Below are 22,166 nucleotides of genomic sequence, written 5' to 3' on the forward strand. Positions count from 1 at the left end.
ATATATATATATATATATATATATATATATATATATATATATATATTTGCCAATAGTCTATTTTCTATTAGGATTAAATAATAAAGAAAAACCTCTCAAACTATTACGTCTTAAATCGTCAAAAATTATTTGTTTCATTGTAGAATTACAAATATACTTGCAATCTACTTCAACGCCCAAATTGCCCAAAAGTGAGATCCATACCTAATTCGGACATGCGCTATGCTTTTGGGCATCCAATTTATAGTGAGCATTTTATTATTTATAGATTGTGGGGATAGAAATGAACATATTAAGCAACTAATATTTGATATAAGAACAAATGAACTCAGGGTAGGATAATTGTTTCAGAATAGTGTGTGTTAAGAATAAGAGCATATATTTTTTAGCGTATTAACTACAAACATGACTCATATTAAATATCTTGAAACTCCAGTGGAAATAAATAGAAGTAGTAATTATACAAGAAACACAGTACAAATGGAGCAGCAGGGAGAGTATATATATACTAATAATTAGTTCAAGGGAAAGTAAAGCCGGAGGCGGCACCAGCAGCAGTTGGCATGGAGTTGTTAGAGGGGTTAACAGCAACCCACAACAATGACAATGTAATAGCAATCAAACCTGACCACACAAACACAATTGTCGGCGTCTTCCCTCTCCTCCCCATCAACCCCTTTGCAAATGGATACAAATGTGCCAGCACCCAAAAACTAAAGAATGCACCACCAATGAACTTGCTCCACTGTGGCACCGTCTGATATATTGTCCTCGAAAACGCCACCACTATCGCTATTATATTCACCATCCCTATCACAATCGGCGGTATCATCAAAGACGTCCATTTCACTAGATACAAGTCCGCGTATATGTCGTCCACGTCCTCACCCGCAGACTTGGACGTCAACGTGAACGATATCTCTATTCCTGCAATCACTTTCAGAAGTCCCTGCACCACTGCTGCCAAGTGTGCACTTGTCCCGGAAATCAGCCAGAATTGCTCGTTCCTCCACCACTCCTCCAGTCCCACTCCCGACCATTTCACTTCCAGTAGTGCTAAGGCCACCAGGCATATGGATATGGTCAGAAGGAGTACGAGGAATGTCACATCCAGCGTTTGGACAATGAAGAAGCCAGAGAATAGGGATAGGGCTGGGAGGAAGCAATACACTATTAAAAATAGTGAAGTGAAGGGGTAGACCCCCACGTTGAGGTAAGCCAGGCGTTGGAGTACTTTGATCTTTCTTGTCCCGAGCAATGCGTTGTTTCTCGAGAAGAAGATTTCAACGGACCCTGTGGCCCACCTCAGCACCTGGTGGAGCCTGTCTGTCAGATTTATTGGAGCCGATCCACGGAAAGCATCACGTTTGGTGACGCAGTACACCGAACGCCAGCCGCGGTTGTGCATTCGGTACCCTGTCACCACATCCTCTGTCACCGAACCGTAAATCCAACCCACGCGATCCCCCCATTCCGTCTTATCCTCGTACCTAACAAACAATTACATAAGGATGTTATTATTAATTAAACTATATATATACGTGCGTGTGTCTGTGTGTGTGTGAGCATATATATATATATATATATATATATATATATATATATATATATATATATATATATATATATATATATATATGTATATATATATATATATATGTATATATATATATATATATGTATATATATATATATATATGTATATATATATATATATATATATACCAGCAAGATATAACAGAGACAGCTTCGGCTACGGTGGTTGCATCGAGTGGTTCACGGGGGGCGCGTAGAATGCCGGGTGGACGTCCGTACTTGACTGCAGGATGATCGGCGATCGGACGACCTTGAAATTCAGCGATGGGGATTGACTCAGCCAACAATGTGGAGTTCCCAAACCGTTTGGGTAATAGATTCACGTCAAGATCAGGGTCGAAATCAGTTGTCTTCAGAGCTTGAGTCTCTGAGCTTTTGTCAGATATTTTATCTACTTTTGGTGGTTCAAATCCATAAAGGGCGAATCTTCGAAACATACAACCGGTGCCAACATAAACCGGTCCCTAAAATAATCGAAACACACAATTTTATTTTATTTTATTTCGTATAAAAAGTTGAAGAACAAGAGTTGTGAAATCAGTGAGTTACCTGGAGGCCATCTAGTGCTCGCATATTACCATCGAAAAAAACGGTGTTGTGGTTGGCGTAACGGTCAGATGGATCAATGCCTTCAAATCTCTGAGGAAACTGAATGTAGCAAATGTCTTCTCCACCCCTATCCATCATAAAGCACATCCCTTCTCGGAGAGCTTTGCAGTTATAGATGTAATGGTCACAGTCGAGGTTCAATATAAAAGCTCCGTTTGACAACACAGCGGAGGATCGCACTAGAGCATTCATTGCACCGGCTTTCTTGTTGTGGTCATAACCTGGACGCTTCTCACGAGACATGTACACAAACATCGGCAGACGTATGTCAACATCACTGAAGTCCAGAAGCTTGTCTTCCGAACTTCCCATCAGTGGATCACTACTAGGAGGCTTCAACATTACCTAATTAATTTTTTTTAAGTACAAATGCAATTCATTGTTAACATTATTGATTAAAAATAAAAGTCTTTTTTTCTTTTTCTAATAATATGGAATTACCTGAAGAATTCCAGCGTGATCGCCCTTGGCATGCTCACGAGACGCAACGGACCAAGTACCGGGCCAGTGTGTGCCATCGGCCATCCATGTAGCCTTTTGGACCTTGATTGGCTCTAAAGTGTCAGCCCCACTCTCCCTCCTATGCTTCAGCATTTTCATCTCCTCTCTTGCATTGAAAGCCTCTGATCTTCTCCTAATCGAATCGGGCAGTCCATTTATCCTCACTTTGAATTCATCGTATTCTCTCTTAACTCTCCTCCTATCTTTGACAAAATCCAGCCTACTCTTGTTCTTGGTCGGATCGCCCTTGAGAGAGAAGTAGGTTTCAGGATTCCGGGGCTCTATATCGTGCTTTTTACAGAAAGGGACCCACAAATCGGCGAAGCTAGCCGCCTCGGCCATTGCTTCGAAAGTAAGAAGGGCTCCACCGTCATCAGAGACGTAACATGCCAGTTTCTCCACAGGGTACTCCACAGCTAGGATCGATAAAATAGTGTTGGCAGTGACAAGTGGTGGTTCTTTCTCTGGATCGGCGGTGGACACGAATACATCAGCAGCGGGGAGATCGGAGCGGCCGGTGGGATTTGAAGGTGACGGCATATCAAATTTTTCACGTAAAACCTCTAAATCGGTAGTTCGATTAATGGGATGCACCTTGGGAAGCTGATCAAGAATCCAGGAGAAAGCAAACCAAACCTCACAGACAACCGACATTAGCCAAAGCCATACGGCTTCGTGATTGGGATGTCTCAATCTCCATGCCAAGAAGAAACCAAGGACAACAAGGCGGACAACAATCAACAACCTGTAAGGGCTGATAATACTATTTGGGATATCAATAACACGGCTAAGGGGCCTCCATGGTTTATCAGATGTGTCGAGAGCGCTCCGATGCATCCCTCCTTCACCATCGTCACCACATACGTCGTCTTGGGGCCAATAGGCATTGCCGTAACCGTAAGTGCCCTGGGTTTCAAATAACCATTTATTGTGGTCGAATTCACCATTTTGATTCCTTTTCATCATAGACATGTTTTGACGGTCCCTCTTGGGGTCATCAGGGCCAGGGAGAGATAGAGCTCCACTCGAGTAGTTTGGTATTTCGTCGTCGTAATCCCCTACTTTGTACGACTCTTTGCATCCTGGACATAGACCTGTGTCCTTTTGGGCGTCCATGTAGCAATCTCTACATATTTTGAACCTGGAGAGGAGGAAAATCATCATGATCCATCGATCCATCATAAGAAATTAATATATATATATATATATATAAAATGAGACGACATTATACATATATATAATAATAATAATAATAATTAAAATTATGTACGAGACCTGCATTCGCAGGGGATAACATCTTCTCCTCTCTCGTCCTTCATAACTTTGCCATCGCAAGCTGGCATGGCGCACGAGGAGCCCTTTGATCCAGCCATTTGTGGATGATTCACCTGTGATTCGATCACCTTGTCCATCAGATGGGCCCGTGTCACGCTGTTGAATCCACCGGTGAATAGAGAATTTGAAACGTATTGTTCCTCGGCTTTTGCAGCCACTGAGGTATCCATGGGCTGATTGTCCGGGGTCGGAGGAATGTGAACGGTGTAGTTCATGTAATCCCCGGAAAATTCCCCTGACATGTCCAAGTCTTCTCTAGACAGGCTAACGTATCTACCGCTGGAAGTTCTTCTTGCAAATTTCACGGTTTGGCCGGTTGAGCCACGGTTCCCCTGTGAGCTGCCTCCGCCTCCGCCCCCGCCACCGGAAGAGCCACCGGGGGTCCGCATTGCCTTCTTCGATGGCTGGTTGGACAAGCTCGCCATTATGGTAGCTGTATGAATATAGATATATGTATATTTGTGTATTCAAATCATTAATGCATGTTTTTGTTTGTTTGGTATAGCGTACGTGTTCATTATTGTTGATACATTTTTTGTTAAAAGAAAAAAAAAATTAATGATTGTGTTAGTTTGATGAGGAGAAGACTCTGAAAAATGTGATTGTTGATACAACCCCTCCAAATATTCCGGAGAATGGATGAATTAAACTGAAGATGCATTTGTTTTGTTTTTACATATGTGTGTTTTTGTTGCTTCTTGCCGGTTTTTAAGCAGAATTTTGGTTTTATGGTTAAATATCTTACTATTATTAGTATCATTATCGTTAATATTATTATTAATATATTGTTGCAATGCTGTTCTTGAAAATAATTAATTTAAAGTTTGAATATTTATAGAGCACAAAAAAGTACTTTTCGTTAATTTAGGTTTTATAGTTAAAACATTAATTCCAAGTATCTTTTTTCTTAGGGACTTAAACTATATTTCCCTAAAAAATTGAAATGTGAGAGTAGAATGTATTAAAGTTTGGGTCAATATAAATGGAAAGAAAAAAATCAGAAAAAGAAAACAAGCAGACTGAGAAATTTCTGGTGTTTAAAAAGCTGTTTATTTCTGAATAGTAGTACTAGTAGTGTGAACAAAGAAACAAAGAATTGAGATGATAAAACGTGGCAATGGGAATCACAAGACTATTTAGTAGTATTTAGTAGTAGCTATTGTACTCTCCCATTTCCATTTAGATGAAGAATTTAATATAAGTCCATTTTATTTCTTGTTGACAGTTGAATTCCATTAAACACTCCTCCCCCCACCTTTCTTTCTTCCTATCCGTTCCAAACTACTTTTATTTATTAGGGGGCCAATATTTACACACACACACACACACACACACACACACACCTAACCTACATCTCTTTCACACTCACTCTTTCATACCTCTCCACACTATTATATATACATTTCTTAATTACCAGCCCACTTCCATTTTTCAATAATTGTTTTTCAAGAATCTCCCACAAAAAGAGAAAAGAAAAAAGCAAGTTGAAGAAGCAAGAAGAGATGCGTCCAATTGTTGGTGGGATTTTTCGGTTTATGTTCCTTGTGCTATTCACATGTACTCCATTTTCTCTTGTGAGTTGCTTCCTTCCTTACTCTATTGTCTCACTCTAGCTTTTAGCAAAAAGAAATAAAAATCCATTCTTGATGATAAAAATAAATAATTTCTTGATTGCAGGCAAATGGGTTGGCGAACAGCACCAGCTCAGTGGATGATATTGATATGGTGCCTCTAATGGAGCCGGGAAAGGTGGAGACGATGATGATGATGGTGGTGAATGGAAGCAGGAGGAAACTTGGTAGCTTTCAGATATGTGCATTGTGCACTTGCTGTGGAGGTGGAGGTAAAACCTACTGTTTGGCATCTCCTTGTTGCTATGCTATCAATTGCAACATCCCAAACAGGCCCTTTGGTTTCTGCTCTTTCACTCCCAAGACTTGCAATTGCTTCCGTTGCCATCTTTAGATATATTCCCATTTTCTTTTTCTTCTACAATTATATTGTTTGTTTATTTGGGGATTTTCTTTTTTTCTTTTTCCATCGTCACCCTCCAAACACATGGATGGCAGCTTAGAAATGCAATCCTTGATTGTTTGTATCAATGGTGGGGATATGATGATGTGAGACACATGATTGATTGTCTGTTATTTTTAGAATGGAGAGGGGAAAGTGAGTCTCTCTTTTTTCTTTTCTTTTTTAAGGTTTAGATTGTTGGGGGGAAAAAATACTAGTTATAAGTTAAATGTAATGTAATATATGAAGGATGATGATATGAATGAGTGCGTTAAAGTGGTATATAATATGAATTTATAAAGAAATGTTGCTTAGAGATTACTAGTCTTTGTGGGAAATGTTATTATGATGAGTTTGGATTAAGATAATGCCCTTCTGATTCATTTTTATTCTCTATTGATTGATTGATTGATTGATTGATTATTATTATTATTATACAGTTGTTGTTGTTGTTGTTGTTGCATCAGCTGGTTTCTTAGCAATTGCAATTGGCAGGTATATTTTTTGATGAATATAATTAGAGAATGTGAAAGGTGAGCATAATATACATAGGTAGGGCATTTATTTATTTATTTATTTTCTATGAGTTTATTAAGTTAGGAGGATAATTGAGGGGGTGGATGCATGGTCCTATCTATCTATGTTTGACCTATGTAATGTAAAATGATACCCCACCCCAACAGCTAGCTGTATTAGAAGTTGAAGGGTTGTCAAAAACATTAATGTCTGTGTGTACTACTGATTCTTTAAATAAACAAATACAAAATTAATTTAGTAGATGAAATAAGCCCTTCCTTATTATTATTATTTTTTTTTTAGGCAACTGGGAAACCATTTATGTTATGACTAGAATTCCAAGGTGGATGGTAGTTGTGATTATTAAGTCCACAATACACACCACCTACAGGAGTAATTTTTTGCAAAGAATATATTTAAATTTAAAAAAAAAAAAAAAAAACCAGTTTTTGGTGACAAAGTTATTGTCTGTCTGCCTATGATGAAACCAAGCAATTATGCACTTGAAATGCAAAAAAAACACATAATGAAGAGAGAAAATGGAAAATTGAAGTGTGATTATTAGTAGTATACAAATGTGAATTTATGTGCAACATGAATATGAAAAGAAGTCACATGAGAGGCCAAATGGAAGAGCCATCCTTGAGTAGCTCGTCTGGATATAAATCAGTCCAGCAATCGTCCGTCTCCCCAGCTTTCTTCCACCGCCTTTTGAATACTTTGTACTCATTATACGACTGTCTTCGAACCTATCATTTTTTCATTAGCTACTTCATTAATCATCCATATTTTCCATTCATATATAAATCCTCGCTTACTTCAATTCTTTTGTTGATTGCATTTGACTTGGATGCTTCCTGAAAATCAACGAGATTATATAAAACTTAAGTGAGACAAATTGATCACCATCTCTCTCTCTCTCTCTCTCTCTCTCTCTCTCTCCATTATATTTCTATTTGCATGTATGTGTGTGTAAAATGCATGTTCATGAAGATTGAAAAACAAACTTGCTTAGCACCTTTTCTTCTTCTGAATTATCTCCACTTGATGCTAATTTGGCCTGCAACACTTGGCATTAATTACAACTCAAGAATATCAATGTGAAATAATATCACTTGGCATTAATCATAAGAACCTTATCAGGTTCGCCTAGTGTGGGGAGGCCATAGTGAACAATGTATTCCGCATCCACGACTCCTATACTCTTTGTTCGATCTCCCTATATATGATTAAAATATATCTTACTACAAAGAAAGGAGAAGGTAGCATTTAATATTATTGAGGAATGAATTATGCCTGTGCACAATAACCAAGCCGAATGTCCAGTCCCCAAGCATGGATCAAATCATTCTGTAAGAGAGAAACAAGTTTGTAATTTCTGTTTGTCTGAAAACGAACGAACCAAACAAGGATATATCTACTAGCTATTAGCTATTAATAGTAGTAGGAGGAGTACCTGGATCATATACCAAACGCAACGCCATGCAGCCTTGGAGAATACAGGGGCCATAACTTCTATCCACCTTCAAAATAAATATACTTATTACTTATCCATCCATTAATTAAATCATTAGTAAAACCAAATACCCTGTGCAAGGAGGAGCAGAGCTCTTATCATCGCATTGAATCCCTTTACCATCACGTTTGTAAGTCCTCCTGCAATGTGAATAATAATTCTAGTTACTAAAATATAGCTAGCTAGTATTTCTTACAATCATACATTAAATCGCCACCATCGACTAACCTGTGCACCTTTGATCTCTTCCATCGTGCTGTGATAAGATGATGTACTTCAGATAGTCCTATTTCCAGTGCTGGTTGTGATATCTCAAACCCTTCTTCTTTCACTATTGATACATATCTACACTCACAGAGATTATATGGAAATTACTCATTTAATTAGTAATTAGTAATAATAATAATTCAAAAATCATACCTTTGAGGGTGGAAGTTGTCAACACCAAGGTCTTCATCCCACAGGAATATATAATCGTACTCTGCTACAATATCTGGATGTAAGAATCTCTTTGCAAACCACCTAATCATCACACATTTTAGTTAGTATTAATAATAATAATTAGTTAGTATGTGCTTGCTAGCTACCTGCAGAGTAAATCAATATAATCTGCACCAAAGAAACTAAAGACAAGTATATAATATGTTAATTACTAATTAATACCATTTAGTCTGATTATCGGCAGATACATGTATGACACTGCTACTCCATTGAAAATCCTTCCACTCATCAACAATGCCATCGTAGTGGAAAAGCATCACTACAAAATTGTTTTCTAGGAACTGCAGTTTAAGGTAGTAAGCCATGCATGCATGCACAAATGAGAGTTATTGCTGGCCTTTCAAAAAGAAAAAAAGAAAATCAATCTGTACCTTCTGAACCATCTTATCTACATTTTCCTTTTGCTTTATTCCAACAGCAACAGCAAATAAGCTCTTTGAGGTATTTGTCTTCTGCATGCTTGCACATTTATAAAGTCATCAATAATACTTACGACCTGACTGACTGACTCTGTTTTATTGATGAATTTACGCCTTTGATCAACTTTGATGCGTTAAAATGCTATATTTCTCTCAATAATGGTACCTTTGGAGAACCCCATAAAGGTCGTCTTTCCAAGTTAGAGGTACTCGCAACTATACCTTTAGGCAACATCTCACTTCCAGGTGGCCTGCATTCATTAATCTACAAAGGAGGATAATACCAATTCTAATTAAATACTTGAATATCACTGCATGCATGCCATGCGTACAATTTATACATATAATCATTAATCTGAAAGCAGAACGAACAACTCACTATTATTGTTATTCCCATTAATAGTTTGAAAGCACCATACCTCACATGTCGTAAGGTTGGAGATATTCCCTTGTAAACTCCACTTCAACAATTTCTACACAAAATGTCTAAGAGTTAGTCATAGAAAAACAATTCCTAAGTAGTCCTTATAAACAATGGGAATTATTGAAAATCCAAATATTTTGTTTGCTATTATATTACAAGAACCTCTTTATTTTGCTGTGTTATGGTTGTGCTCCATATAAAGAATGCTAGAAAGAATAAAGAAGCTGCATAAAAGAAGTTGCTACGGAAACATGTTCTCCACCCTTTCTGATCTCTGAATATTGACGTCTGTGACAAGAACAACGTACAACAGGACATCAATATTGTAGTCAGGATCATATATATATATATATATATATATATATATATATATATATATATATATATATATATATATATATATATATATATATATATATATATATATATATATATATATATATATATATATATATTATGACCTAATTAAACACCGTACCATGTAATGTAATGTATCCAAGAAATTCACAATAGAAAGAGGTGAAATGTGCAGAAGTTCAATTGTTCATTATTTACGAAGACTTACAAAGTTAGAGGAGGAGGAGGAGGAGGAGCGCGCCATCTCCCAAAGGAAAAATGGTTACATGTATGGAAGATCACAAATTCATTATTAATAATGCATCCTCCATGATCCATATATCATCAATCTATATATAGTATATATATCGATCTCATGTGTTGTTCTATTAATTACTATACATATTTGATTTATTTATGTATGATTGCGTTTATGATCAAACAAGTAACTGTACAGAAAATGGATGATTATCATCTATCTAATCTAATCTAATCTATCAGAAGAGGAATAACTAGGAAAAATAATAATGCATATATTCCCCGCCAACCAACCGCACATAAAGAAATTAGAGACATGTCAGAGAGAGAGAGAACCGAAGAAGACGGCCACTAACTATTAACGGCCAATTAAGACTAGTTATTTTCTTTTCTTTTCTTTTCCTTTTTTATTAAAAAATATTGTTACGTCTTGAACGATTAAAAAAAATATTTTTTTTTGCCAAATTTTTTTTGCTATTGGGGAATTTCGGGTTTTTTTTTGTTTTTTTACAAAGTTCGAGGGACGAGTATAATTTAGCAAACAAGAGAGGACTTTTTGCAATTTAAACACACTTTTGTTTGTAATTTACAGTTCGATTTTTTTTTCTTCATCGGGGCAATTTAGACATTTGTAATTGGCCTCATCAGAAGCCGCAACCGAGTCCCAGCGACTTTCTTAAATCGTGCTATGGAATGATTATTTCTGTTCAAAAATTCAATCTTGTGGGCATTTTCATCCTGAATAATTTGAATACAAAAATCCAATCTTGTGGGCAGTATAGACAGTAACTTACCGCAATTATTTTTTGATTTTGCCATCAAATATCAAATTATTTGATGATCCATAATATTTTATGCTTGCTTGCTTCATTCGTTAATTCGAAGAATTCTTAGTTCGAGGGTCTCTCCTGATTGCACACCAGCTGTTTGATTAAATGTCAATAGCATTAGCTCCACTCATTTCCACTCCAACCCATATTGATGCACCACCTGTTTTGCTTGAATCCCGTTTTCTCCGTCCTCTGCCCAAACACATATTTAGTATCAGTACTAATACAAGAAAACTTGGGGCATTTGCTGTAATTACGTGCTCTTCTTCATCTCCTCACAAAATTGTCCGTGATCGGAGATTAGATAAGCATGTTGTGAAACAAAACAAGATACGCTTTGTACAGAAGCTCAAAACTCTCCTTCTTTCCAAGCCACAACACTTCATGCACATTCAAGTTCTCTACAAATGCCGCTCTTACTTATCCTTACACAAACCCCGCTCTATCTTACTAATGATCCGTCGTTACCCCACTATTTTCGAGCTCTTCACTATTCCAACCCCTCCGACACCCTTCCACGCCACTGGATCGCTCACTCAACTCTGTGTCCGTCTCACACCTGCTGCTGCAGCCCTCGCCAAAAAGGAAATCGATCTCAAGAAATGTATGTCCATTTCACTGGCTGCAAAACTCCAAAAGCTCTTGATGCTTGCCTCCCCGTATCACAGGCTTTTGTTGTCCAAGCTCGTGCATTTGGGTCCTGATCTTGGCCTTCCTGTTAACTTCCGCTCCCTCCTTTGCAATGATCATCCGGATAAATTTAAAGTTGTCGACACTTCTTACGGACGTGCTCTTCAGCTCGTCACGTGGGATTCGGATTTGGCTAAGGCCTTACCATTACGCGATGTAGATAAATCTCATGGACTGATAGTGGACAGGCCCCCGAAGTTCAAACACCTAAGACTGCGTAAGGGTTTAAATATAAAAAGGCACCATCATGAATATCTCATAAAATTCAGGGAAGTCCCAGATGTGTGCCCATACAATACGAATGTGGATGATTTGGTGAAAGTGTCGATTGAGGCTGAGAAGAGAGCTTGTGGTGTGGTGAGGGAGGTTTTGGGGATGACGGTGGAGAAGAGAACTTTGGTGGACCATTTGACGCATTTTAGGAAGGAGTTTGGGTTGCCGAATAAGCTGAGAGGAATGTTGGTGAGGCACCCTGAGATGTTCTATGTGAGCTTGAAAGGGGAAAGGGACTCTGTGTTTCTGGTGGAGGGATACAACGACAAGGGTGGACTTGTGGACAAGGATGCAATATCTTTGATAAAAGATGAGCTGATGGAACTAGTTAGAGAAGGGAAGAGGTTGCGAAGAGAGAGGATCAAAGAATATGTCAACGCTGATGTCAACCAAAATTTTGAGCATCAATTAGTTGACGAGTATTGTGATGAATGCGAAGATGGATTAGATGATTTATTCCAGGTGGACGATGCTAGTTCTGAAGATGATGTTGATGTTGATGACGATGAAAGCGAAGATGAGGAGGAGTTTTGGACGGCTGATTCAACTCTGAACGACCTTGCTGATTCAGGGCCCTGGTAGATGAACAGAGACTTGCTGACCGGGGTAAGTTTTTACTACTGTTATGGTCTTAATAGTGAAGTGTAATGTATGAAATTCTTGCTGTATAGTAATTGGGAATATATGAAACTAGAGGATGCAGAAATGAAGTTAATTTAAGGGTGCGTTTGGGATTTGAAATGACTCCAAATGGGACGGTAACTCAAAAAATGAGAGCTAGGGATTCGAAATTCCTTGTCATTTTGAAGTTCCTTGTTATCACTGATTTGAAATCCCAAAAGACTCTACTCGCAAGGGATACAAATGATTAAAGTTTCCCTTTTCTCCATAAGTTAGTCCATTAGCTGCCCACAATTGCTTTTGTATATTCTGGTGGAAGAAATGTTACATTTATTATTCTTTTGATGATCATGCACACATATTGAATATGTTCTTGGTATATATACCTTCTCTTGAGGTCCCTAAATGTTTAAAAAGAACAGCCAACAACTAGGACTAAATGATCGATACAAATTTAATTCCAAGAGATTATATATTCTTAATTAAACTAGTACAGGAGAGTTACATACTAAGTTAATATATTTCGATAGAGACGAGCATAATTAATTTGAAGAGAATATTAACGGAAGGCATCCAAGGCAACGTAGTATGAGATCAAGAGGGGAAGGGACACAATAGTGCCGAAAATGACCCTGCAGTAGATCAAAATTGAGCAATCAAATTAACAGCAGATCGATCCGTTTTTTATCAGTTAATTAGTATTAGATAATAGAATGATGCTGGACTAGACAGACACTGATTAATATATATAGAGAGAGTTGGTAAGGGATGGGACTTACGCAGTGCTGAGTACAGTAGCGTGCAAGCCATACTCTTGAGCAAACACGAAGGACGTAATTGCTTGTGGTAGAGCTGCCTGATCCATCGAGCGATTGATGATGATTAGCATTTTCATCATCATGTGTATAAATATATCAAGTAGATGAGAAATAAAAGACCTGGATAATAGCAATATGAAGGGTTCTGGAGCGGATGCCTAAAGCCAGACAGCCGACAAGAGTGGTAACTGGTCCACCAATAAACCTTAGAACCATTCCGTACACTGTCAACCTTACCCCACATGCTATCATCTTCTCTTGCAGTGCCATGAACAATCCTATACATTTATATACATATTGATCAGCACGCACCAATATTATATACATAGTATATACATAATCTCATGAATCGAAATATATATAAATTACCCATTGAAAACATGGCTACTCCACTTCCTGCCTTGGCCATTATCAGAATTGATCCTTCCACTACACTCGGCATTTCTAAATCCCACCTATTATATATCATGCGTACGGAAAAGTTAATTATTCTTAGTGAATGCATAAATATATATATGTACATCAAAGGAATATTATTATTATTATTATTATGTAGGTAAGTACCTTTTAGCTAGTAGAGCCCAAATGAGGCCAATGGCACAAGCATACAAATTTGGGTTCTTTGCAAGTTTTGCCAAAACTTTCTTGATTGTTATTCTGAAATTGTTGGATGACGACGATGATGATGATGATATTCTCGTATTAACACCATTAGCATCTTCATGTTTATTAGCACTAGTACTAGTAGTAGTATTATTATAATTAGCATCTGTTATTTCAATGGAACAAAGCTGCACCTCATGCGTCGTCTGACCGGGCTGCTGATGACCATCAGCATCATTGTTGTTTATGCGCCAGAAATCGAGCATGAAAAGGAGAGTAGGAAACCATAGTAGGGACTGGATGACGGAGGATTGCACGACCAGATCCTCACCTAGAGCACCGTACATGGCCTTGAGCAACGGCACACCGACCACCAGAGTGTTGTTGAGGCTAGACAGTGAGAATGACGTCACTGCCCACGACAACTTCCCTTCTCTGCATAGGTTAGCCCACAGTGCTAGTGCTACACCCACCACCCCTTTCGCTATCACATCTCCGGCCAGGAACCTAAAGTTCATGTGGTAGGGATCCACTCCGGCTGTGAACCTGAACGTGAAGAAAGGTATTATAAAATAGCAATTAAATCTGTTAATGGCGTCGCAATGGTCAGGCTTGAACATCCTCCACCATTTCACCGACCCATACCCCAATACCAGTGCCACGTACAGCGGCACCATTGCCGCCACTACTTTGTAAATATCTCCCCATGCGATCATCTTCTTCCTTCTTAATTATTTTTTTATTTCTCTCTTAAATCTTATTTATGTATTTGTGTATTATTATTATTATTATTAGTGACACCGCTAGCTATTTATAATCGATCGATGACACCGTACGTACCACTATATATATACACACACAATAACAAAAGATAAAAGCGGAAAGAATAATATGATTCTCGTACAATACTGTCATCCTATCTGGGACGTGACACAGAATGCATACTCGAGAGTTTCTTTTGTCGGTACCAGTTTATGATTAATTAATTAAATTTATTTATAGATCATGTCATCACATTCACATTTGCATCTCAGCGTGTCATGATTAATTCACATATTTTGCCATTTTTTTGTTTAATTAATTAATTAATTCACATAATATTTTTAAACAATTTATAATGAAAACTCTTTCATTCAATTCTCGTTTAACCAACAATTATTTTAGAAAACCTTTAATTACTACAAAAAAGAAAATAAGTTGTTTTTAATTTTAAGGGAAAAGGAAAAATAGGGTATTAATAAATTTCAATTGAATTCATCCTAAATCGAATGAAGAATCTAGCTCTCGAATTAATTATAATGAAGAACTTTTTGTCAAATATAATACCCTAATTAAAGATTCAACTAAGAATGCATGCATGCTTAGCTTTGATCATTTCAACTGCATATAGTAATTAATTATATTAGCTAGTGGGGAGAAGTGTATATTAGTGGAAAAGAATGGAACTAATTTAAATATTAATATTGACGTAGATCTTCCACTAATTACATCGGTTGGTGTTGGACCGTTGGTGGTGTTTCTCAGCTTTGTCACTTTACCATTTTAGCTTTACCAATTACCATCTATAATATATCGATCATCTAATAATTCTCTAGCTCCTTGTTGGAAGGAACTCCAATATTAATCAACATTATTATTTCTTTCTCACAAGAATCCCACTAAACTATATCCTTTTCAATATTTAATTAATTAACAAAACTTTACTATATTATATGTAAACCAATACCATATTCATGCTCAACAAACTAGCGGCGTTAATAGCAGTCTATATGTAAAACGAAATTACATGATGCATGGGAATTAATTAATTAATTAATTAATTAATGAAAGTACATATGTATACCATTAGTCCATTACCATATGCATGCTCAAACCCTCTAACATACATAGTTTAATTAGTAGCTTCCCTTTTATATGCATACCATGTGCGTGCTGCAATGGTTTCTCTATATATATATATACACCAAACAAATCATCCGATCCCACTCGCCAGCTTTCTTGATTAGTCTCGACTATACATGCATACATATATATAGTTATTCTCCACTAGCTAAATCAATTTTATGTGGGAGAAGAAAAAGTCATTTATCCAACATGAAAGAATATTAGATATATGTGAAGAAGAAGAAAGTATAATTCATACCTCTGGAAGAAAAGTTGGCATTTATTTATTCTTTATGTTTCTCATCATGGTGTGACGACTAAATATATATTCCTAATGTCTGTACATAAAGATTGTATATATATATATATATATATATTCGTATTATATTTAACTGCGTTACGTTGATCTCTTTGTGATCGTTGAATATGATAAAGGACGATAACCATTAATTTTAAGGGTCTAATATAATTTGGATCAAAGAGCTAGCAACATATATAATCAACGGCAAAAGGGTGAGTGCAAGAGTGCCAATGATATATAATTAGTATTTATATTAATAATAATCATAATTATTGATTATAAAACGACCGAATTAGAAACAATATACTTAAACTTGAAGAGATGCATATAAATTTGATTTATCATGGTGTAGGGTGTCACTTGTCAGTGTACAAATTCGAGAATTGCGTAATAAGCAATCAACACCGGAAGAGACACAATCATGCCGAAGATAACCCTGCATGCATGCAGATAAATATATAAATAAATAAAGGGAAAAATATAATGATCAATTAGTTATTGTTACTACTTAATTACTGGTTAATAATATAAATATTAATTAGAGGCCGTAGCTATAGGAAAGGAAGGAGTACTGACGCAGTGCTGAGAACATCTGCATGCAATCCATATTCTTTGGCAAAGATGAAGGACGTGATCGATTGTGGTAATGCTGCCTGCATATGCACCGTCATATATCGATCTCCTCCGGTCAAGACCATATGATCTAATTATAATTAAATGTGTTTTAGCTAGATTCATATTAATTAATAATTATTACCTGGATAATAGCTATGCGTAAGACATCGCCATGCAAACCGACAGCAAAGGAAGCCAAAGCCATGGCAAGAGGACCAGCAATAAATCTTAAGGCCATCCCAAATACAGTCAGACTTGCTCCACATGCTATCACTTTCTCTTGCAATGCCATGAACAATCCTTCACATCCATCGTAATTCATAACATGATCACATGCATACAATAATTTGTATATAAATAAATAATTTAACTAACTAACTAACTAACTATATGAGAATAACCAGGCCAAGATCAGGGTTAGTAAACTATACTCACCCATGCTAAACATGGTAGTGCCAGTGCCAGCTCTTGACATGATGAGAATAGATCCTTCCATCACGCTTGGCATTTCAAAGTGCCACCTAAATAATTATTAGTAATATATATATATATATAAATATAAATATAATTGATAAATTCAGATATTGTTGTATATATATATAAATTTCTCGATAAGAAGCTAGCTAATTAATTAATAATTATACGTACGTAATACCTATTAGATAAGAATGCCCAGGTGATACCAAGTATACATGCATATGAGTTTGGATTAATAGCGAGTTTGAGGGAAACACGTCTCATCAAATTCCAGAAATTAATCCTAGAGGCATCCGCAATAACACCGCTGCTCTGGTTTTCAAGATCAGCTCCAGCAGCAGCAGCAGCAACATGATCGTCATGATATGTGCGCCTGAGTTCCAAGACGAACAAGAGTATGGAGAGCCAAACAAGTGCCTGAAACACGGAGGACTGAACGACAAGGTCGACGGCCATGGGTCCATACATTGCCTTCAAAAGGGGGACACCAACCACCAGTGAATTGGTCAGTGTGGATAGAGAGAAACACGTTATTGACCAGCAGTAGCTCCCTTTGCAGCACTTGGCCCAGCATCCCAGCACCATCACTATTATTACTTTCGATATCACATCAGCACCCATCATTAAATAGTTCATCTTGAAAGGGTCCACGTGTGCTGTGAACTCAAATACAAACAATGGATATGTGAAGTAGCATACTAGCCTGTTTATTGCTTCACACTGCTCTGGACTGAACATCCTCCACCATTTCACCGAACTGTATCCTAACATCAGCGCTACGTACAGTGGTGCAATTCCCACCACCACCTTATACACATCTTCCCTTCCTATCATCTTCTCTTTTTTTTTCTCTTTTGTTTTTTGCTGGCTATATATCATATATGATATGATATTAGCTAGCTACTGGTACTTTAATTCCTTATAAGTGTACAGAGAGAATAAATATACAGCAAAAAATAATCAATGGTCGTCGTCTGCACAGCTTAATTGATTAGTAGTGTTAATTGTCTGATGGGTGAAAGGTTAGTCTGTGGCATGCAGTAGTGAGGGTAACAAGAGAATTAAAGAATACTAGTGCCGGTCATCACAATTGTGGTATATATGGATGATAGCAATAACAGAATATTATGCTGTCTATCTATTAATAATGCAGCTCCGTCCTCTGTTTTTCCCTTTTCTTTTTCTGAATATATCATACCACAAAGAAAAAAAAAAAACATTATTGATTGTACCTTGTGAAAACCTATATATCATGATATATATGATCCTCTAATAAATATTCTTGATGAGTGGTGTTTCATATTTGTCTAGTTAATTTGATCAAGTAATTAATGGAACATATGCATATCTCGTACGTTGAATGCTCCTTCTCTTTAAACCAAGACTGCATGTTATGTTAGCTAGCCTTAATTGCCTTTCAACGATATCATTACATTCTATACGGTACGTTTCTTTACCCAACATGTATTTCCTTCGGGGAAATATGCAATCCCCCTCAAATGGAAAATATTATGAGTAAAACCCAATTGACTTTTAAGACTTTTGCACAAACTCACATCCCAAACTTAATTAGTGAAACCCCCTCAATTAAACATAATAAGACATAAGTACTCTTATTAACAGTTTTTTATAATAAATCAAATATTTAATCACGATATCTTTCCATAACCGTTTCCCTTTATTATAGGCAGACGTGATTCTCCTTGATATACAAACGTGAGTTCAGCCGAGATTAGGTGAGAATAGAGATTTCGTCGCCGTTCAACCCTTCTGTGTTCGTTGCCGGAGTTAAAACGTGTTTGAAGGTCAGAGGTTCTGCTTTAATTTTGTTGGTTTCGTAAATGGGGTTGGGTTGTAGTGTGTATATATTCAGATATGTGTGTATGTAGAACCGATTTTTTATTGTTTCTTTTTGGGTCATCTTAATTGGTGTAAATGATTGTTACTGATTGAAAATTTTATTCCGTTTTACACAGAGTCGGAATTGTTTTTTTTTAATGAGCAGAGATTGTTCGTATTCGTATGCTCTGAACAATTTCTAATGATCTCAGATTGTAATTATTTCGTCTCGTGCTAAATTAAAAATAAGTTGACAATATTATAAGAAGATTTGTGGGGCATTAATTAATTAATTAATTAATTACTGATTAGTATTACATTAAAAATCAAGTGATGAATTTGACCTTTAAATTGGCTGTTGGATGTGTTTGACAGGTGAATATTCCTACCTAGCCAAAGATCAGAAATTGTTAAATGTATGAGTTTGTGTCGTCGAGTTGTATCGGATTTCATTTTATCTCGATTTACAGAATAGTCACATAATAGTCATATTCTTACTATTATGTTAATAATTATGACTATTGTTGATTCACTCGATTAGTGATTTTATGAATTTCTTGTTTGTTCCCCACTCTCTCTTTCATTCACCGTCGTTGTCGTCGCCTCCACCTCCTTCCCTTTCGTTATTTTCGATTTTGTTTTTGTTTTTTTTGCTCTCCAGATCTGAAACAGAAGCATTAACGTGACTATAGTCTGGTTCGAATATGACTATTGCTGATTCACTCGATTAGTGATTTATTAATTTTCCCGTGTTCGTTGTCTCTCTCGATTTCTCTCTCTTTACACTACCGCTGTCGTCGACTCCCATCCCTCTCTTTAGTTATTTTTTTTATCTTTATTTATGTATTTTTCGATTTTTTCCTCAGATCTTAACAGCCGCAGTAACATGACTATAGTCATATCCGAATATGACTATAGTCATATTTATATATTTTTCGAATATGACTATTGTTGAATATGTTCTATCTTCTCGTTTTCAAGTTGACTTCTAGTTAGTAGATTCAAATTGTGATTTTTTTGTGTGGATGTTGATTGGATTGTTTTCATAAACAATAGGGAATCTTCGTTGTTTTATATGATTTGGTAAACATGACTATGCCATATAATCGGAATTTTTAAGTTCATAATGCAAAAAAAAAAAAAAAAAAAAGAAAGAATATGACTACAGTTAATATAGTCACATATAATCATATTCAACTATAGTCATATTCGACCTTGCAAACCTGTGGAGAGAAAATTTTCAATTTTTTGTTTAAAAAAAATTAAAAAAATATATTTTTATTAAAAAATATTCAATGAAAATAAATAAAAAAAGGCTAAATAAAGTCCGAAAATAATATAAAAATAAAAAATAAAAAAATAAAGTTCGAAAATAGTTTTTTTTGATTTGGTAGCAATTTTTTTGCAAATTTTTAGGAATTAAATTGTTGTTATGGAAAGAGAGAAAAAATGAATAATTGAGATAATTATACCAATTAATCCTAATTAGCGAGATTTAGGTGCCTCATTAATAGGAATTTATAAATACTAGATAATTATCAAAAAAAAAAAAAAACGTGATAAGTAGTAAATGGTAAGATTGGAAATAAATATTTTAGGGGATTTTCACAAAGAAAAAATTATGGTATGGACATATCACCATTTTTTATCTATAGGAGGGGTGTATTGCTAATGACCCCATTTCCTTTTAGGGAGCAGATTCTGAACGGATGCCCAGTTAACTGCAATAAAACGGGCTCCATTCAATTGATTCCACGTGGACAAAATTACTAAAAAAATTCTCTTTCTTATGGGTCCCGTATTTTAGAAATGAACTGCAACCCATCGTCCATTCTCATTCCATAACCTGTGTATTTGAATTATTAAAGTTGTTGTAATTAATTTATTGTTTTATAGTTTTTTTACACAATTAAACAAAATGAAAAAATATCATCTCAAATTCAAGAGAAAAGAACATTGATTATTTGCAAGACAAAATATTGAAATATATATATATATATATATATATATATATATATATATATATATATATATATATATATATATATATATATATATATATATATATATATATATATATATATATATATATATATATATATATATATATATATATATATATAGGGGCGTACCTACGCCTAAGGCTGGGGTGGCCCCCGCCCCCCCAAGATTTTTTTTTAAGCTGTTTTTTTTTTTTTTTTTTTTTTGGGTATTTATGTATTAGTTTATACACTTTCGCCCCCCCAAACTTTTAATTTTGTACACTTTAGTCCCTAAAAACAAAAAAAAAATTCTCTCTTAAATTACCCCTATATTTCCGCCCCCCAAGAAAACCCCCCTGGGTCCGCCCCTGTATATATATATATATATATATATATATATATATATATATATATATATATATATATATATATATATATATATATATATATATTAATTTTATGTACTAGAAATAAAATCAAAATGCTTTTCAAGCGATTTTAAGATTAATTTTTATATTACTCATTATTATTATACACTAATTTATATAAATTTTAATATTTATTAAAGTTAATACATATTTTAATAAAGGGCATTATTTTGCACTATATTAATTATATTTATTAAAACCAATATCAAAATTTATGAAAGGCGGCCGTTATATGCAAGCCCAATTTTTTATTAGTTCAAACCCACATAAATGAGTTTATTAGTTCAAACCCGTAAATTAATCTAATTTTATTACATCAAGACCAAAGATGACAAATATACCCTTATCTACAAATAATACTCAAATACAAATAAATCCTATTTTTAATTTGTTCAAGAGCAAAAATCAAAAAATAAAAAAAAAAACAAAAAAAAAAAAACAAAAAAAATATATCACGACTGCCGCCGCCAGACCGCCGCGACGCCGACCAGCGAGACTTCCACCGCACCGGCGATGACCAGCGACCCACCCACTGCACCATTACCACCACCGCACCACCAAAAAGTAAGTCATTTTTACTAAACTTTTGTTTGTAAATTCGAAAATATTAATCGAGCATCGATGTCCTTTTTACTAAACTTTTATTTATAAATTCAAAAACATTAACCGAGCATCGATTCTTGATAAATATGTATGAATGAACATTAATCTATGCTTATTTCTTGTTGGGTTGCAATGCTTTTGCCGATTTTGGAGAAAAAAAATTGAGAATGAAATTGGT

At 35.6% G+C, this 22,166-nt stretch overlaps 6 protein-coding genes across 12 annotated transcripts; 2 read left to right on the forward strand and 4 right to left on the reverse strand.

Annotated features, from left to right (window-relative positions):
- Positions 1-342: 342 nt before the first annotated feature.
- CSLD4 (cellulose synthase like D4) lies at positions 343-4,723 on the reverse strand. Its single transcript, XM_012979151.2, has 5 exons — positions 3,982-4,723; positions 2,647-3,847; positions 2,146-2,550; positions 1,726-2,060; positions 343-1,490 (listed from the first exon to the last, which is right to left on the reverse strand). The coding sequence occupies exons 1-5, from the start codon at positions 4,464-4,466 to the stop codon at positions 521-523; spliced, it is 3,396 nt and encodes a 1,131-aa protein (XP_012834605.1). The 5' UTR covers positions 4,467-4,723; the 3' UTR covers positions 343-520.
- A 719-nt stretch (positions 4,724-5,442) lies between these two features.
- Positions 5,443-6,419, forward strand: LOC148770345 (ubiquitin carboxyl-terminal hydrolase). Its single transcript, XM_088820200.1, has 2 exons — positions 5,443-5,615; positions 5,719-6,419. Exons 1-2 carry the CDS (start codon positions 5,544-5,546, stop codon positions 6,004-6,006), a joined length of 360 nt encoding a protein of 119 aa, XP_088676326.1. The 5' UTR covers positions 5,443-5,543; the 3' UTR covers positions 6,007-6,419.
- A 691-nt stretch (positions 6,420-7,110) lies between these two features.
- LOC105955429 (uncharacterized) lies at positions 7,111-10,297 on the reverse strand. Of its 6 annotated transcripts, none has more exons than XM_012979147.2 (15): positions 9,996-10,297; positions 9,593-9,718; positions 9,426-9,479; positions 9,173-9,271; positions 8,959-9,039; positions 8,750-8,868; positions 8,507-8,608; positions 8,315-8,431; positions 8,158-8,226; positions 8,027-8,093; positions 7,867-7,920; positions 7,706-7,789; positions 7,589-7,630; positions 7,389-7,427; positions 7,111-7,319 (listed from the first exon to the last, which is right to left on the reverse strand). In XM_012979147.2, the coding sequence occupies exons 1-15, from the start codon at positions 10,029-10,031 to the stop codon at positions 7,182-7,184; spliced, it is 1,227 nt and encodes a 408-aa protein (XP_012834601.2). In that variant the 5' UTR covers positions 10,032-10,297; the 3' UTR covers positions 7,111-7,181. The 6 variants fall into 6 exon arrangements, with proteins under 6 accessions (XP_012834601.2, XP_088676320.1, XP_088676324.1 ...); XM_088820194.1 differs by having other exon boundaries at positions 9,173-9,268; positions 9,996-10,148; XM_088820198.1 differs by having other exon boundaries at positions 9,386-9,479; positions 9,996-10,045.
- Positions 10,298-10,625: 328 nt separating this feature from the next.
- LOC105955426 (protein WHAT'S THIS FACTOR 1, chloroplastic) lies at positions 10,626-12,558 on the forward strand. The gene has a single exon (XM_012979142.2). It carries the CDS (start codon positions 10,960-10,962, stop codon positions 12,397-12,399), a length of 1,440 nt encoding a protein of 479 aa, XP_012834596.2. The 5' UTR covers positions 10,626-10,959; the 3' UTR covers positions 12,400-12,558.
- Positions 12,559-12,725: 167 nt separating this feature from the next.
- Positions 12,726-14,786, reverse strand: LOC105955427 (auxin efflux carrier component 5). 2 transcript variants are annotated; one of them, XM_012979146.2, is made up of 5 exons: positions 13,821-14,786; positions 13,626-13,711; positions 13,377-13,534; positions 13,218-13,294; positions 12,726-13,070 (listed from the first exon to the last, which is right to left on the reverse strand). In XM_012979146.2, the coding sequence occupies exons 1-5, from the start codon at positions 14,573-14,575 to the stop codon at positions 12,998-13,000; spliced, it is 1,149 nt and encodes a 382-aa protein (XP_012834600.2). In that variant the 5' UTR covers positions 14,576-14,786; the 3' UTR covers positions 12,726-12,997. The 2 variants fall into 2 exon arrangements, with proteins under 2 accessions (XP_012834600.2, XP_088676325.1); XM_088820199.1 differs by lacking the exon at positions 12,726-13,070 and having other exon boundaries at positions 13,214-13,294; positions 13,821-14,645.
- Positions 14,787-16,275: 1,489 nt separating this feature from the next.
- Positions 16,276-18,051, reverse strand: LOC105955383 (auxin efflux carrier component 5). Its single transcript, XM_012979101.2, has 5 exons — positions 17,315-18,051; positions 17,095-17,180; positions 16,802-16,959; positions 16,621-16,697; positions 16,276-16,480 (listed from the first exon to the last, which is right to left on the reverse strand). Exons 1-5 carry the CDS (start codon positions 18,013-18,015, stop codon positions 16,408-16,410), a joined length of 1,095 nt encoding a protein of 364 aa, XP_012834555.2. The 5' UTR covers positions 18,016-18,051; the 3' UTR covers positions 16,276-16,407.
- Positions 18,052-22,166: the final 4,115 nt, after the last annotated feature.

Source organism: Erythranthe guttata, chromosome 6, assembly GCF_056151865.1.
Source record: "Erythranthe guttata isolate IM_541 chromosome 6, IM_541, whole genome shotgun sequence".
Taxonomy (NCBI): Eukaryota; Viridiplantae; Streptophyta; class Magnoliopsida; order Lamiales; family Phrymaceae; genus Erythranthe; species Erythranthe guttata.